Raw genomic sequence first — 12,296 nt, 5'->3', positions numbered from 1 at the left:
CTTGCTTGCAAATTTATTTCAAGGTCTTTATTGCAACTTGATCATTTTCTCTGATATGATTCATATTGCACAAATATGGTTAGTGTTTGCATATTTTCATATATTGAATTTACAAATGTAAAGATTTTATGATTTTTTTTTCTGTGGCTAAGAACAAATTACCTTTTTATTTGCATTTCAATGTGAAATGTCTTCCAGACGATGAGAATTTTAATTTCTTCCAGGTCTCCCGTCAGTCGGCGACTTGTGCGATCACGCAGCGTGTCAGAGTCCGGTCACCACTCATCCGTGGTACCAGAGACGTCCCCAAGACTGTCCTCCCTCGCGACACCTGGGAGGCCCTCCTCCAATTCGCACTTGGATCTTCAGACGGCACGGTCAGAGCGGCAGAGGAAGTCTCGACACCACAGTGGCAAGGGTATGCCAGGCAGTCGTAACACCAGGGAGGGACGGTTGCCATACATAGAAGGAAGTCAGGGAAGGAAGCTGCAGCATCCCGCGTCGGCCGTTTCGGACGAGGATGACGACACGTCCGAGGGGAGAAAGTCACGCCCCCCTCCTCTGCCCGACATCATGCACGATTGGGAGATCATCGTGAAGTCCTTGAAAGCCAGCGAGCGCAGAGAAAAGCTGGAAGGGAATCGGGATTCCAGCGCTGGGGAGAAGAACTGTAGTAGTACAACAACAACAACAACAACAACAGCAACAGCAACAGCAACAGCAACAGAAGCCAAATCTGAACAGAAACCTGACCAAAGCGTGAGTGTGAATCGTAAGTTAGATTTTGTGGACGGTGGCGAAAGAAAAAGCGAACAATCCTCAGTACCTGAATCCAGCAAGAAGTTGAAGGTGGGCGAAGTAGATAGCGACAAAGAAAATACTCAGGTTTCGCTGGCTGTTCCTGAAAGCAAGCACTCGGGAAGTGGCGAAGTTGAGAGGGAAGATGCCGAAGTGGAATCTACCGCGGAGGACAAGGCAGAGCCGGACCTTGTCGAGACTAACCATCTAACGCCAAGCAGCTCAGAAGCGAGTGACAGCGAAGGGAAGAAGAAGATGAGCAAGGAAAGTTTGGTTTCAGCCAGCAAGGAAAATGGGAAGGCGACGGACACTAAAAAGCCTGTGATTCAGAGGTCCGTTAGAAAGAGAACATTTTCCGCGGACAAGACCAGCGACAAAACCAAAAAACCTGCCGAGGCCGTAACTGCCGATGGCAGCAGAAGTGTCAGTGACAGGTTTCCCAAGGCAACGTTTCCAGTAGAGAGTCGCGTGGGTTTCAAACTGAAAGAGAAAAGTAAGGGTTCCTCCAGATGCGTTGAAGTTTTGCCGTCAGTAGTCAACGCCAAAAAAGGGAAGGTGGTGATTGAGAAACAGGAGGCAAAGATGCCCATTAAGGTGGGCGTCAACGCATTTTCCTCCAAAGATTTAAACGAGAATGATAGTGGAAAGACGAGAAGTGACCAGCAGGATAAGGAAGACGCTGAAAACGAACTCGGCTACGGAAGAAGCCCTGTCAAGGAGGAACTCGAATCCAGTGATGGTAAGGAGATGGAGGCAGAGCCTGCTGGCGACTCATTCACATTCAACAGTACAAATTCATTAGAGAAGGTTCGGAAGGAAAGGGAGGCAGACGTCGACAAGGTCTTGTCAGGAAAGTCGCTGATTGACGCAATCTGCAGGAATGTCGAAAGGGTTTCTGGTCAAAATACAGAAGAAAAACCTAAGGAGTGGAAAAGCAAAATGTCCTCTCTGAGATCGAGTAAGAGTGAAGAGTACGAAGAGACCGAGGGATCTGTCACCTTTAACCAAGTAGTGTCTGCAGCAGATGACATGACCTCATCAATCATAACCCCTCCTAGTAGTGCAGAATACAATGACGATGACGTCAAAGGAGATGTTTACGAAGATACCAGCAACAAAACCCCAGATCGTCCAAGCTACGTATCCCAAGATTCATCTAATAAGAAAGGTGAAACCGAAGGCACTGAAGCTTCAGCCTGTGAACAGGAATCTGGAATGGATGTTGATTCACCAGGCGACACCATGCGCGTCAGCAAACGAGGAGGAGGCCCCAAAAATGATGATGATGAGGATGATGAGATCAGGGAAGATGTAGGTGACAGAACTCACCTCACAGACAAAGAGTTTAGAGATTTGTTTGGTTCATCCGATGATGAGAACTGTGTCAATGATTTCGAAGGGTTCGAAGTGAGCAGCTTAGACTGGGACGACGACGAAGACGACATACCCTTTGAAGGCTTCACTCCTCCCGATTCGAAAGAAGCAAAACCCCAAAGTTGTGGCAAAGCAGATAAAATTGTGTGTCACGAGTGTCAGCTGATTTTTAACTCTGTCGCAGAAAGTCGCCAACATAGACGAGTTGGACACAAAAGAGTATACAAGTGCATTTTTGATGAGGGCATGTGTGGGAAGTTCATTGGCGCTGTGAATTATCACGCTCACTTGTGGGAACACCATGAGTTCATTGTGAAAAGAATGGTGGAAGATTTGACTCATGATGTTTTAAAAGGGGTGTTAGCTGGACCTCTGCTAGGTGTTGCCGAACCGTGCGAGCTCTGTCTCTGCCTTTTAATCCCGCCCGTAAGACAAATACACGAACTACTTATACACGGTCTCATGACAAGCGTGCTGTCTTTAACCTGCAATTCACCGCAGGCAAGTGTTTGGTGGACTGGGCGAGGCATTGCCTGGACCTGCCACCAGTGTCGATCACGGTCCCATTTCTTGATGATCTGCGCCCCTCATGCACTCCCAAAAATTGTGGCAAATCACCGTTCAAACGTTCATCTTGAACAGGGAAACCTGATGCTTGCCTGGTGGCTGATTCTTAGGCTTCTAAGTGCACTTCCTAGTAATGACCGTTCAGCTTTGGCCAGTGTGTTGAGTTTTGGTATCCACAACAATCCAAACTTAGCTCTTTGTTTCATATGTAAATATTGTTTCCAGTCTGGTGGGAAGCCTAGGTTGTACGAGTCCCGTGGGATGTGCCATTTCTGCACCCGGGTGGTTCAGGAGAGCTTGTCGTGCTGGTTCAATTGTGGCTATTGCAGTGGTTCTTCTGGTGAATTGGTCCAACATCTCTTGGAGCAGCATTCTACCGAGATAACTCCTGGGTGGTGCGCGTTGTGTGGGCAGTGGGCCATTTCTCTTCTGGCTCATGGGATGTTACACGACCAGGATCCTCAGATTTTTGTCAAGTGCCATTTCTGCGCCGCCATCCTGAAAAAAGACAGTTTGTCGTGTGCAGTCCATTCTTGGATACACCACACCTTCAGGTGCCCATTTCCCACTTGCGCTGCCATGCTTGGCCGTGCCACAGCCAGTGCCAAAGTGTCTTACTCGATAGCCCCAACTTCAAGTCGTTTGAAAAGCCACATCAGCGCGAGTCACCTCTTTGGCTGCAACACTTTGGGAGATGTCTCCTCAGTCCTACAGTGGATCCAAACAGCTAGGGGAGGCCTCTTAACTGCTCAGGAAGCACAGAGCCTCAATATGGAGTGGCATAGTCACACAGGCGAGTTGTTTTCATTGGTAGACTACGGCCATCACCTGAGCCCGGCATCTGTGGTCAACGTGGTGATTAACTGTGTGCTGTGTGGTCAGCCTCACAGTCATTCCTTGCGGATCACAGATGCCCAGCCAAGCGCTGTGTGTCAGCAGTGTCAGTATGGATTGCAACGCTGCCGCAATGGGCCTCCCTGGCCTTGTCCTGTCCAGTCATGCAAGGTTTTATTCAGTCAGTCTTTTGATTTGTACAACCACCTCTTGGAGTCGCAGTCCCATCTGGAAGCTGTTAAACCTAACCTCAAGTATTGTGTCCTCCCTGGCCGATGTGTCAAGTGCTACGGGAACAAGATTTATGTCGATCATTTGGAACAGTTCATACATCACATCGAGTCTCACACATTAGCATGTTTAGTTTGCCCCTCGGTACACACGACCATATCAGCTCTTCTTCAGCACCGTTCAGTTTTCCACGGTCTTAAAAACTGGGAGTGTGTTTGGACGTTCCTTGACACACAGCAGAAAAAGAAAACTGAAGACAGAGAGGAAAGTAAATTGGATCAGATTAAGGACTCCTGCGTCATGCTTGTCGGGACCCGTGAAGACGGGAGAATTGTGGTGCAGAATGACAGGATGCTGTGCTCTGCATCTTTGTTTGATCCAGCTAAGCCACATGAGAAGGGCTCAGAGGAAGCTGTGGGAGAAAACCCCGAGAGAACCTCGGAGGTGGAGGAGAGTGACGACGACGGGCCAAGTCAGGGATGGTGCGGGTCGCTGTGTACAGTTTCTATGTCTCCTCACAAACAGACTCCACCCCCTGCCCCTGACGTAGCGTCGTTTACGAAAAGTCCTTTGGTACTGGAAAACAACCAAGAGAAAACTGTCAGTCGACCAAGTTCACCTCCGAAGCCTGATGTTGTGGTGTCAGAAGAGAAAATGGAAGAGGTTGAGGAAGAGAAAGACATGACAGAGTTGTTGGCACCTGCCGTCACTATGTATGAAGAAGACAATCCCAAAATTCCTTCGGAAAGCAGCGACGACGATGACAGTAGCAGCGAGCCACCTCTGCAGATTGACACTGCTGCTGCTTCTCCGAACTCACCTCGGCGCTCTTGCTCTGCAAGCCCAAGATCGATATCTAGTCAGAACTGCAATTTGAATAGTGCTCCAGCTGAAAAGGAACTCAAAGATCCTCCGAAGCCAGAAGTGCTTGCCAGTGCAGTCCCAGATCCACCAGCACAAGTTGCTAATGTTCCTCCTCCTCCCCCTCCTACCGTGTCATCATCACCAGATAAAGCAGCGTTGCCTAAACAAACAGATAGTGCAGTGGAAACAACAGACGCAGGAAGCACACCAACCTTTGGATTTGTAGAGACTCTGAACAGCGTTGTTGTGCAGACAATAAGAAGCATGACTGAGGCTTTAACAGAGCAACTGCACCCTAAGGACGACGAGAAAGGCAAGCCGGCAAAAGCAAAGCCGCCTCCGGCTGTCGCTGACAAGCCCCCCAACACCGCTACCAAACCAGACGTCGTCGAGACGCCTCCGAGGAAGAAAGCGACCAAAGAGAAGGGTGGAAGAGGCCGAGGAGATTCCAAACCCTTGCCGAAAGGATTGGGTGAAAATGCTGATATCAATGAAGAATCCATGGGAGAAAATATTTTGAGGGACTTGAACGACAAGTTCACTGGTCAGTGCGTAGGATGCGGTGTGAGCGTGTTGATACCTCGGCTGGCTCAGCACATGCAGGAGGCCCATCCTAAAGCTCTTGCGAATTGTACGTGTGGATCCTTTCAGGGAGGACTCCACGCCTTTCTGGTTCACTCTTTCCACTTGTCGCACCTTCCTAACGAGGCCCGACCGTTTGTCTTTGCTGCAGAAGATGGAAGTCAGCGGACCATGGTGGTTTTAGAGGCACGCGTTAGTCAGCCGGTGAATTCTTACCCGTGCTTTAAGTGTGGAAAGAGATTTAAGCAAGAAAAGTCAAGGCAGCTTCATTATAACCTCTGCAAATTAGAGAAGAAGTTTGAATGCGAAGTATGCGGGGAGAAGTTTGTGCGAGATCACCACCTTACAAAGCATAAAGAATGGAAACACAACCCTCAGACATGCCCACACTGTGGGAAAGGTTTCACATCAGAGGTCTCGCTCACTCAGCACGTGCTACACATCCACAAGAAACAGTTGAACCACAAGTGTGAACACTGTGGGGATCGATTCAGCGCCAGATCACGCCTGCGTGTGCATGCCCGCATCCATACAGGCGAGAGGCCTCACAATTGTAATTACTGCTCCAAAGCTTTTGTATCGAGAAATCTTTTGGCCAAGCACGTCGTAGCGGACCACCCAAAGCCTGCTGTAGACTACGAGTCCGATTCCAGCGAAGATCTCACCAAGTACAAAAGTCGTAAACACCGGACGTCAACAGATAAGCCGTCAGGGGAGAAAATCTACACGAGTGATTCCGATTCCGATTCTTCTGTGCAAGATGACAAGGAGGCCAAAGAAACTGCTCCTGCCCAGAAGCAAGATGAGGAGGACGATAAGGTTGCAGAGAAGGAGTTCCAGACTCGCTTGCTCATGCTAGCGATGACAGAGTCGGACCTGGACACAACTGATTCGGATGCTGAGAAGACAGTCACTCCAGGTTCCAAAACATCTCCGGCGAAGCAGCCGGCAAAGCAGAAATTATCCGTTGATCAGGAGTACGGCGACGACAAAGATGACGACGAAACCCACGAGGCAGAAGCTCACAGAAATCTAGCCGAACAAAGAAGAAAGAACTTGGTGGATGCGTCGAGCGGGGCTGTGGGAGCGATTGGCGGGGCGATGAACATCAGCGGCAATTCGCCTGTGGTAAGGAAAGAAATGGTGGAGATAGTGGACAGGACCGTAGGGCTGCGGTGTACTCCGTGCCATCTGTCGTGGAAAGAGTCTGGCGGTAAACTACTCCATATGTATTTAGTTCACCCACAACTGGTTCTTAACTTAGGCCTAGGGGAATGTGCTTTTTGTAACTACACATTTACTACGGCAGACGACATAAACGATCACCACCTGGCTCACCACCAGCGCGCCATGTTAGGTAACGGGACTTTCCGATGTTTGTGCGGCCTTGTGTTCCGTGAGGAAGGGGCGTATTACTTCCACCTGTATTATGCTCACAAGGCACAGCGTGCGCTAAACGTAGGGGGCGAGATTGTGTGTCGTGTGTGTGAGGGTCGACCTCGCTTGAATAAAATAGTGGATTTAGTTGTTCATTTGAGTGATACCCATACAATGTTTGATCACGTTCGTGTAAATGATGCGTACATTTGCAATTTCTGTTATAAGGCTTTTGAGTCTTGGACTGTGTTGAGTTTGCACTTTTTCATGGTTCATAAAGCTACAAAAAGTCAAACGCTGAGTTACGATTGCCCATATTGTGAAGGGGCATCTCCTTGGCATTCGTTGGAAGCTTTGCAATACCATCTGGACAACGTTCATCCTGCCAGGCAACGCGTACGTAGAGTGACGGAGAATCGCTCCAGCATCTACAAGGCAGCACAGGGCACCGAAACATCGACCAAACGGGACAGAAAACGTAAGCCTCCAGAAGGCAGCAGCAGTAGTGAGACTCCTGCCAAGAAAAAGAAGATGCCCAAGAAGTCGCAACAGGAGGTCAGGGAGGCAGACGAAACATTGTACTGCATTTGCCAGTGCCCCTATGATGAAGTGTCCGACATGATAGGCTGTGACAATCCGTCGTGCCGTTATCAGTGGTTCCATTTCGAATGCGTTGGCATCATGGCTGCGCCCGAGGGTAACTGGTATTGTCCAGAATGCACCACTTCGCTGAAAGCGTCCCACAAACAGCAGCAACAGAAGCAGCAACCCCATGCTGATCTGTATGAATATTACAGCAATTTTGACACGGATCAGCCGCCGCAACAGCAGCCGGGTAGTGCCTCCCAGCGGCAACGCACTTCGTCCTCGTCCTCCTCCTCATCCTCCTCATCTTCGTCGTCAAGTGACTCCTCTTCGTCGTCCTCCAGCAGTGACTCAAGCAGTGAGAATGAAAATAATGAGAATTAGAGTTTCAATTAGTGCAATTTGTATGATGGATATCATTTGTCCCCTCGTAGAGTTTCGTTCATTCAGTGGATGACGTTTTTGGTAGTGGATGTCACTTCCTGTTGAAAAGCTAGTTTTTATATTTTACCATGAGGATTAGTGTTTGTCACGAGACTTCTTTCTTTTTATGGGGGAATACTGTATGGCTGTTATACAGCTTGTGTGGACTCAACACAACATTGGTTTTTCACTTTGTTCAGACATTTCTGATGTTCAAGGATGGGGTGAAAATTGTCTTGCTGTACCTGAAATTATGTAAAAAAAACTTTAATAAAACTTTTATAGATTTAACTGTTATCACAAGATGTGTTTATCGCTAAGAGAGAAAAGAGTTGGGAACTTTTTCTGTATGTGTTCTGCTGTGCGTACGTCTTCGTATCATGGCTATGATGCCGTAATTGTTCTTTTCTGATTTTGCACTGTGCTTATTTGTTACTGAGAACTGTGGCCTTTTGTGTAGGAGAGGATACAATTAAGTGGTTGAATTAATGGTGTTTGGCATCTGTAAAAATGTAGAAGTAAAATTTGTAACATATCTTTAAGGTTTCTTTTGAGTAGCTTTCATGAATTTTGAGGTGGATAAAAATTTGTTTTGGTAAACCAAAGATTTTTGCCTATCTTGACTAACTTGGAATGTGTTTCAGTGGGTTGGCCAACTCTCTTACACATGATGTAATATTGTAATACGGTACTTTTATTTTGGATCTTTTCGGTTTACGTTGGTTTTTGTGCTAACTTCATTTCAGAAGTTTTCCCAGTGAAACAGCATGAGTTATAGAATGTACAAATTTCACATCTTCCACACATGGTAGTCAAACAGTTTGTTGTTTATGAGTGTTAGTGTAATTATAATTTTTTAAAACATTTTTTACAGTAGCCAGCGTTTAGAAGTTGCGAACGGTTTGATAAAATGACAGGGATACCCCAGTATGAGGAAAGGAGTGGACTGAAAAAAACAAGAAACTGGTGTGTGTGTTTTGATTTGTGTAAACTTTGGTGATTTTACGCAATCAGAAAGATGACACTGGGAGGCAACAGAGGCAGCCAGTGAGAAACACCAACAGTTTTCAGAGTAAAGTTTGCATTTCAACAGTTTGTTCTAACTGGTAGTAATTGAATATCTGTAAGATGTAATTGCAAAGATGCATACATAGCAAATCGGTATGAAGTGCAGTTTTCAACATTTCAAATTCCTCTAGTGGATTTGGAAACTTGGGAGTAGACACTATTGCATTCTGTAGAAAGTGGCACATTTGGTAATGCACCAGGTATTAATTCCTAAGAGTAACTGTATTGGATGTTGTTTTAATGGCAGGCAAAGGCCGCCGAATTTTCGTACGAACCTTCACGTGATCATTGTAAGTGGTCCCTGGCCTCGTTAAAATTGATATGTATGGGTATACAGTAAATATCGACTTTCAACTTGAGCTTGACCACATCTACGCTAATAGAAATATTATATCACTATCGTCTTTGATTCTAAGCAGTAATTTATAAGATGGTTTATCGACGTACTGAATTCTGTTCTTTCGGACCAGGCTAGAGGGTCACAAGTAATGAAGTCTGTATAGAGTTGGAATACTGTTAGTCTCGTTAATCCAGATAAATGCGTCTCTCGTGTGTATGTTGCCCTGAGTAGTAGATACCACCCATCAACCAAGTTAATACTGGACCAGTCATATAATTTGACAGCAGGCAAGACCTTGTTGGAGTAAGATGCGTTCTCTCCGTTCTCTATTTTGCGCACTTTTCCTGTAGAGCCATTTTGTCCAAGGCCTCATTTATATCCTCTTTAATTTCTGGGTCCTCCATCTTGTGGTTGGCATCAGAACAAACTTGTCATTTTTTTAGACTGTGTGATACTCAAGTTATTATAGTTCTTTAACATTCATTTCCATATCCAAGTCAGTTTTAATGGTTTTGAATAATTTCTTTTCATGACTATTGCTACCACTAACAAAGGGCTCACATAAAACTAAGACTTTGGCGTAACATCTCTCTTTTTATTATTATTATGTGGGAGACCAAAAGTACCTCTCGTGTAGGGTTGTTTTGAAGTTTATCATTTTGAAAGTACAGGATACACTGCTTTTGAGGGCAACAGCCCCTGTTGGCCGAAGAAATGTAAAAGGGGCCAGTAATCTTCGAAAGCTAATTACAGTAGTTCTTTATTGTTATATTTCAGAAAACCTATACGAGAGGGTCTTTTTGTTTCTTGCATTTTGACAGAATGTGATGGTTCTTTTGTATGCTTTTACAGTATTATTATTATTATTATTATTATTATTTGAAGGAGGTAGACCCTCTCTTAAACAGGTCTTATTGAAAAGGATGGCTATATTATGTGAATTTATCTTATACAGGGTCATTTCTATTTTCCTTGGCTCAGTTGCTGTCTAACATCGCTGAGCCTGAAAAGCGAATTATAAGAAAAGTAGAGAAGATCCTGTATATTATTATTATTATTATTATTATTATTATTATTATTATTATTATTATTATTATGATTATTGACAAAACAGTAATTACAAATGGATACCTAAAGGTATTCTTTCCAGCCCCTCCCCCCCCACTTACACACACACACACCATTGAAAGTTAGCGGAAAGGTAGACTCGTTAGCATTCAGAGTCTTTTACTTGTTGTAAGAATTTAAGTGGTCTTGAAAATTCTGAGGGTTAACTTATCACCAAGTTTATGAAAAATGGTAGCATTATTTAAATCCATACCAGATTCACAAATTGTGATTCTGGTATGGATTTGAATCATTTTACCATTTTGGACAAACATTGTGAATTGTTAACCCTCAGATTGTTTATGGCCACTGAAATCTTAAATAAGAAAATGACTGAATAGAGTGTGGTCTTCCTTTTAGTCATTTTTAAAGTAGTGTGTGTGTTTGTGTTTGGTGTTGCGGGGGTTGTGGAATTTGGAAGTGTACCTAGTTTGCTCTCGTTATACGTGATCATTTTCCTAATTAGTGTTTAATTTGCTTTTTTATGCTCACTTCATAATGTTCTGATTGTGATGTGGCAACAAATTTATGTGGGCAGGTCAATGAATCTTATATTTATCTCAAGTGGATAGGTAGTTAATCTATTTTAAATCTTCCCAAATTGCTCGGTGTCATTCAGTATGCAAGAAAATACCTTTACTGTAGTTTTAAGGAAAAACTTTAAAATTAGGTAAATTAACAATATATGACTAATTATAATGATGAATGAAAAAACAACTTGCATTAAAACTAGGATATTGCTGTTAGAAATACATTGCTAGTATTACTGTATTTTGTTTATTATTATTAATACAAAATTTGTACAGTCAGTTTAGCAGGTCTTAACTGGATAAATGTAATATTGCTGTATTTTAAATTTGAATATTTAACTGGTTTTTCATAAAGAATATTTTGGAATCTGGTGCCATTTCAAGGGTACTTTTACTTACCTGTTTACCCTCCTTGATTGCTTGAAGATCAAACTAACTCTTTATTTCATTTTTAATATGTGCCACATTTACAATATTTCATTTTTAATGTGTGCCACATTTACAATACGCCTTCATCTATTCAAGGTCTTACGATAGAGACCAGGGCATGAGAGAGAGTTTGTTTAGCTGATACAATTGTACTGAGGTTTCCGTATTTATTGGTCTGTGTTAGAATGCACTGGTTTTTGTAGTTTGACTTATTTGAACGTGCATCGCTGTGATTTCTTGTAGCTCTAAAGAGGAAGAAAGAGACTTAGTTGCGTTTGTAAAGTCTGCCGGCGTTACTGTGGTGATGAAGAAACCTATGTTCCACTCTCCTGGGATCACTCAGAATGGGGTATTCGCGTAGTCATGGCTTTTATTTTGAAAGATGAAAATCAAATGTAGGGACTCATACCGAACGAAAGGGCAAATATGTATTCCTACGAATTTCTCTTTCTTTTGGATGCCTAATGGATGCCAGTTTGCCATCGTGGAATGGTGGAGTTGGATAGGTGTATATTATAAGTTGTCCATTTTTGCTATACCTCAGGATTACATTTGACTTGCCTCAAGTCTCTGTATAAAAGAACGAAGTTTGTACATAGGAAAGGGAAGCTCTGTGCTTTTCAGCTTGCTTTTCGGACAAACTGTGCACCAGCGATGTGTACTTTGGTACCCCGTGCAAAGTTTGCTTCACAGGTAAGCGGTGATACTGCACATACTATGTATGTGGGCAGGGCTGTCATGTAAAGTAATAGAACATTTAAATGATGAATATATATGAAGTCATCAGCAGTTTGTACATCTAGATGAATAAAATTTTTTCATTATGATTGTTTGGTGTTTCCTTTTGACTTTAATGACAGGTTCCTTGGTCACTGTCCTTTTCAATATGATATAGTTGGGGTGTACTGTTTATCATATGGGGATTGCAGGATATTGTTGAAATGTTCTAATTTAAGAATTGAAGAGTAATGATGCGTTCAATTAATTTGAAAGTTGGATAAATATAATTTATATTTACTGGTTGGACATCAATGATGATACTTGTTGCAACACCACTTTAGAATGTTCAGTCAGTCAGTCAGCTGGTGATATTGTGTATAATAGCTTAGGACAGAAGCGTGATCACTACCAGAACACGCAACTGCTACAGAAAGTTTTAAAAGTATCGGAGAAACAAGTTCAGTATT

General features: G+C 43.9%; 1 protein-coding gene across 8 annotated transcripts in view; it reads left to right on the top strand.

The window, feature by feature from the left end:
* LOC136856068 (uncharacterized) overlaps window positions 1-11,933 on the top strand; it is a 31,177-nt gene extending 19,244 nt beyond the window's left edge. For all 8 annotated transcript variants that reach the window (XM_067133684.1, XM_067133687.1, XM_067133686.1 and 5 more), the window contains one exon: window positions 225-11,933. In XM_067133684.1, the coding sequence (XP_066989785.1) occupies window positions 225-7,596 (7,372 nt within the window). In that variant the 3' untranslated portion in view covers window positions 7,597-11,933. The remainder of the gene's footprint in view (window positions 1-224) is intronic.
* The last annotated feature ends 363 nt before the right edge of the window (window positions 11,934-12,296 follow it).

This window comes from Macrobrachium rosenbergii, chromosome 34 (genome assembly GCF_040412425.1).
Source record: "Macrobrachium rosenbergii isolate ZJJX-2024 chromosome 34, ASM4041242v1, whole genome shotgun sequence".
In the NCBI taxonomy this organism is placed as follows: domain Eukaryota; kingdom Metazoa; phylum Arthropoda; class Malacostraca; order Decapoda; family Palaemonidae; genus Macrobrachium; species Macrobrachium rosenbergii.
This window is presented reverse-complemented; position numbering and strand designations above follow the sequence as displayed.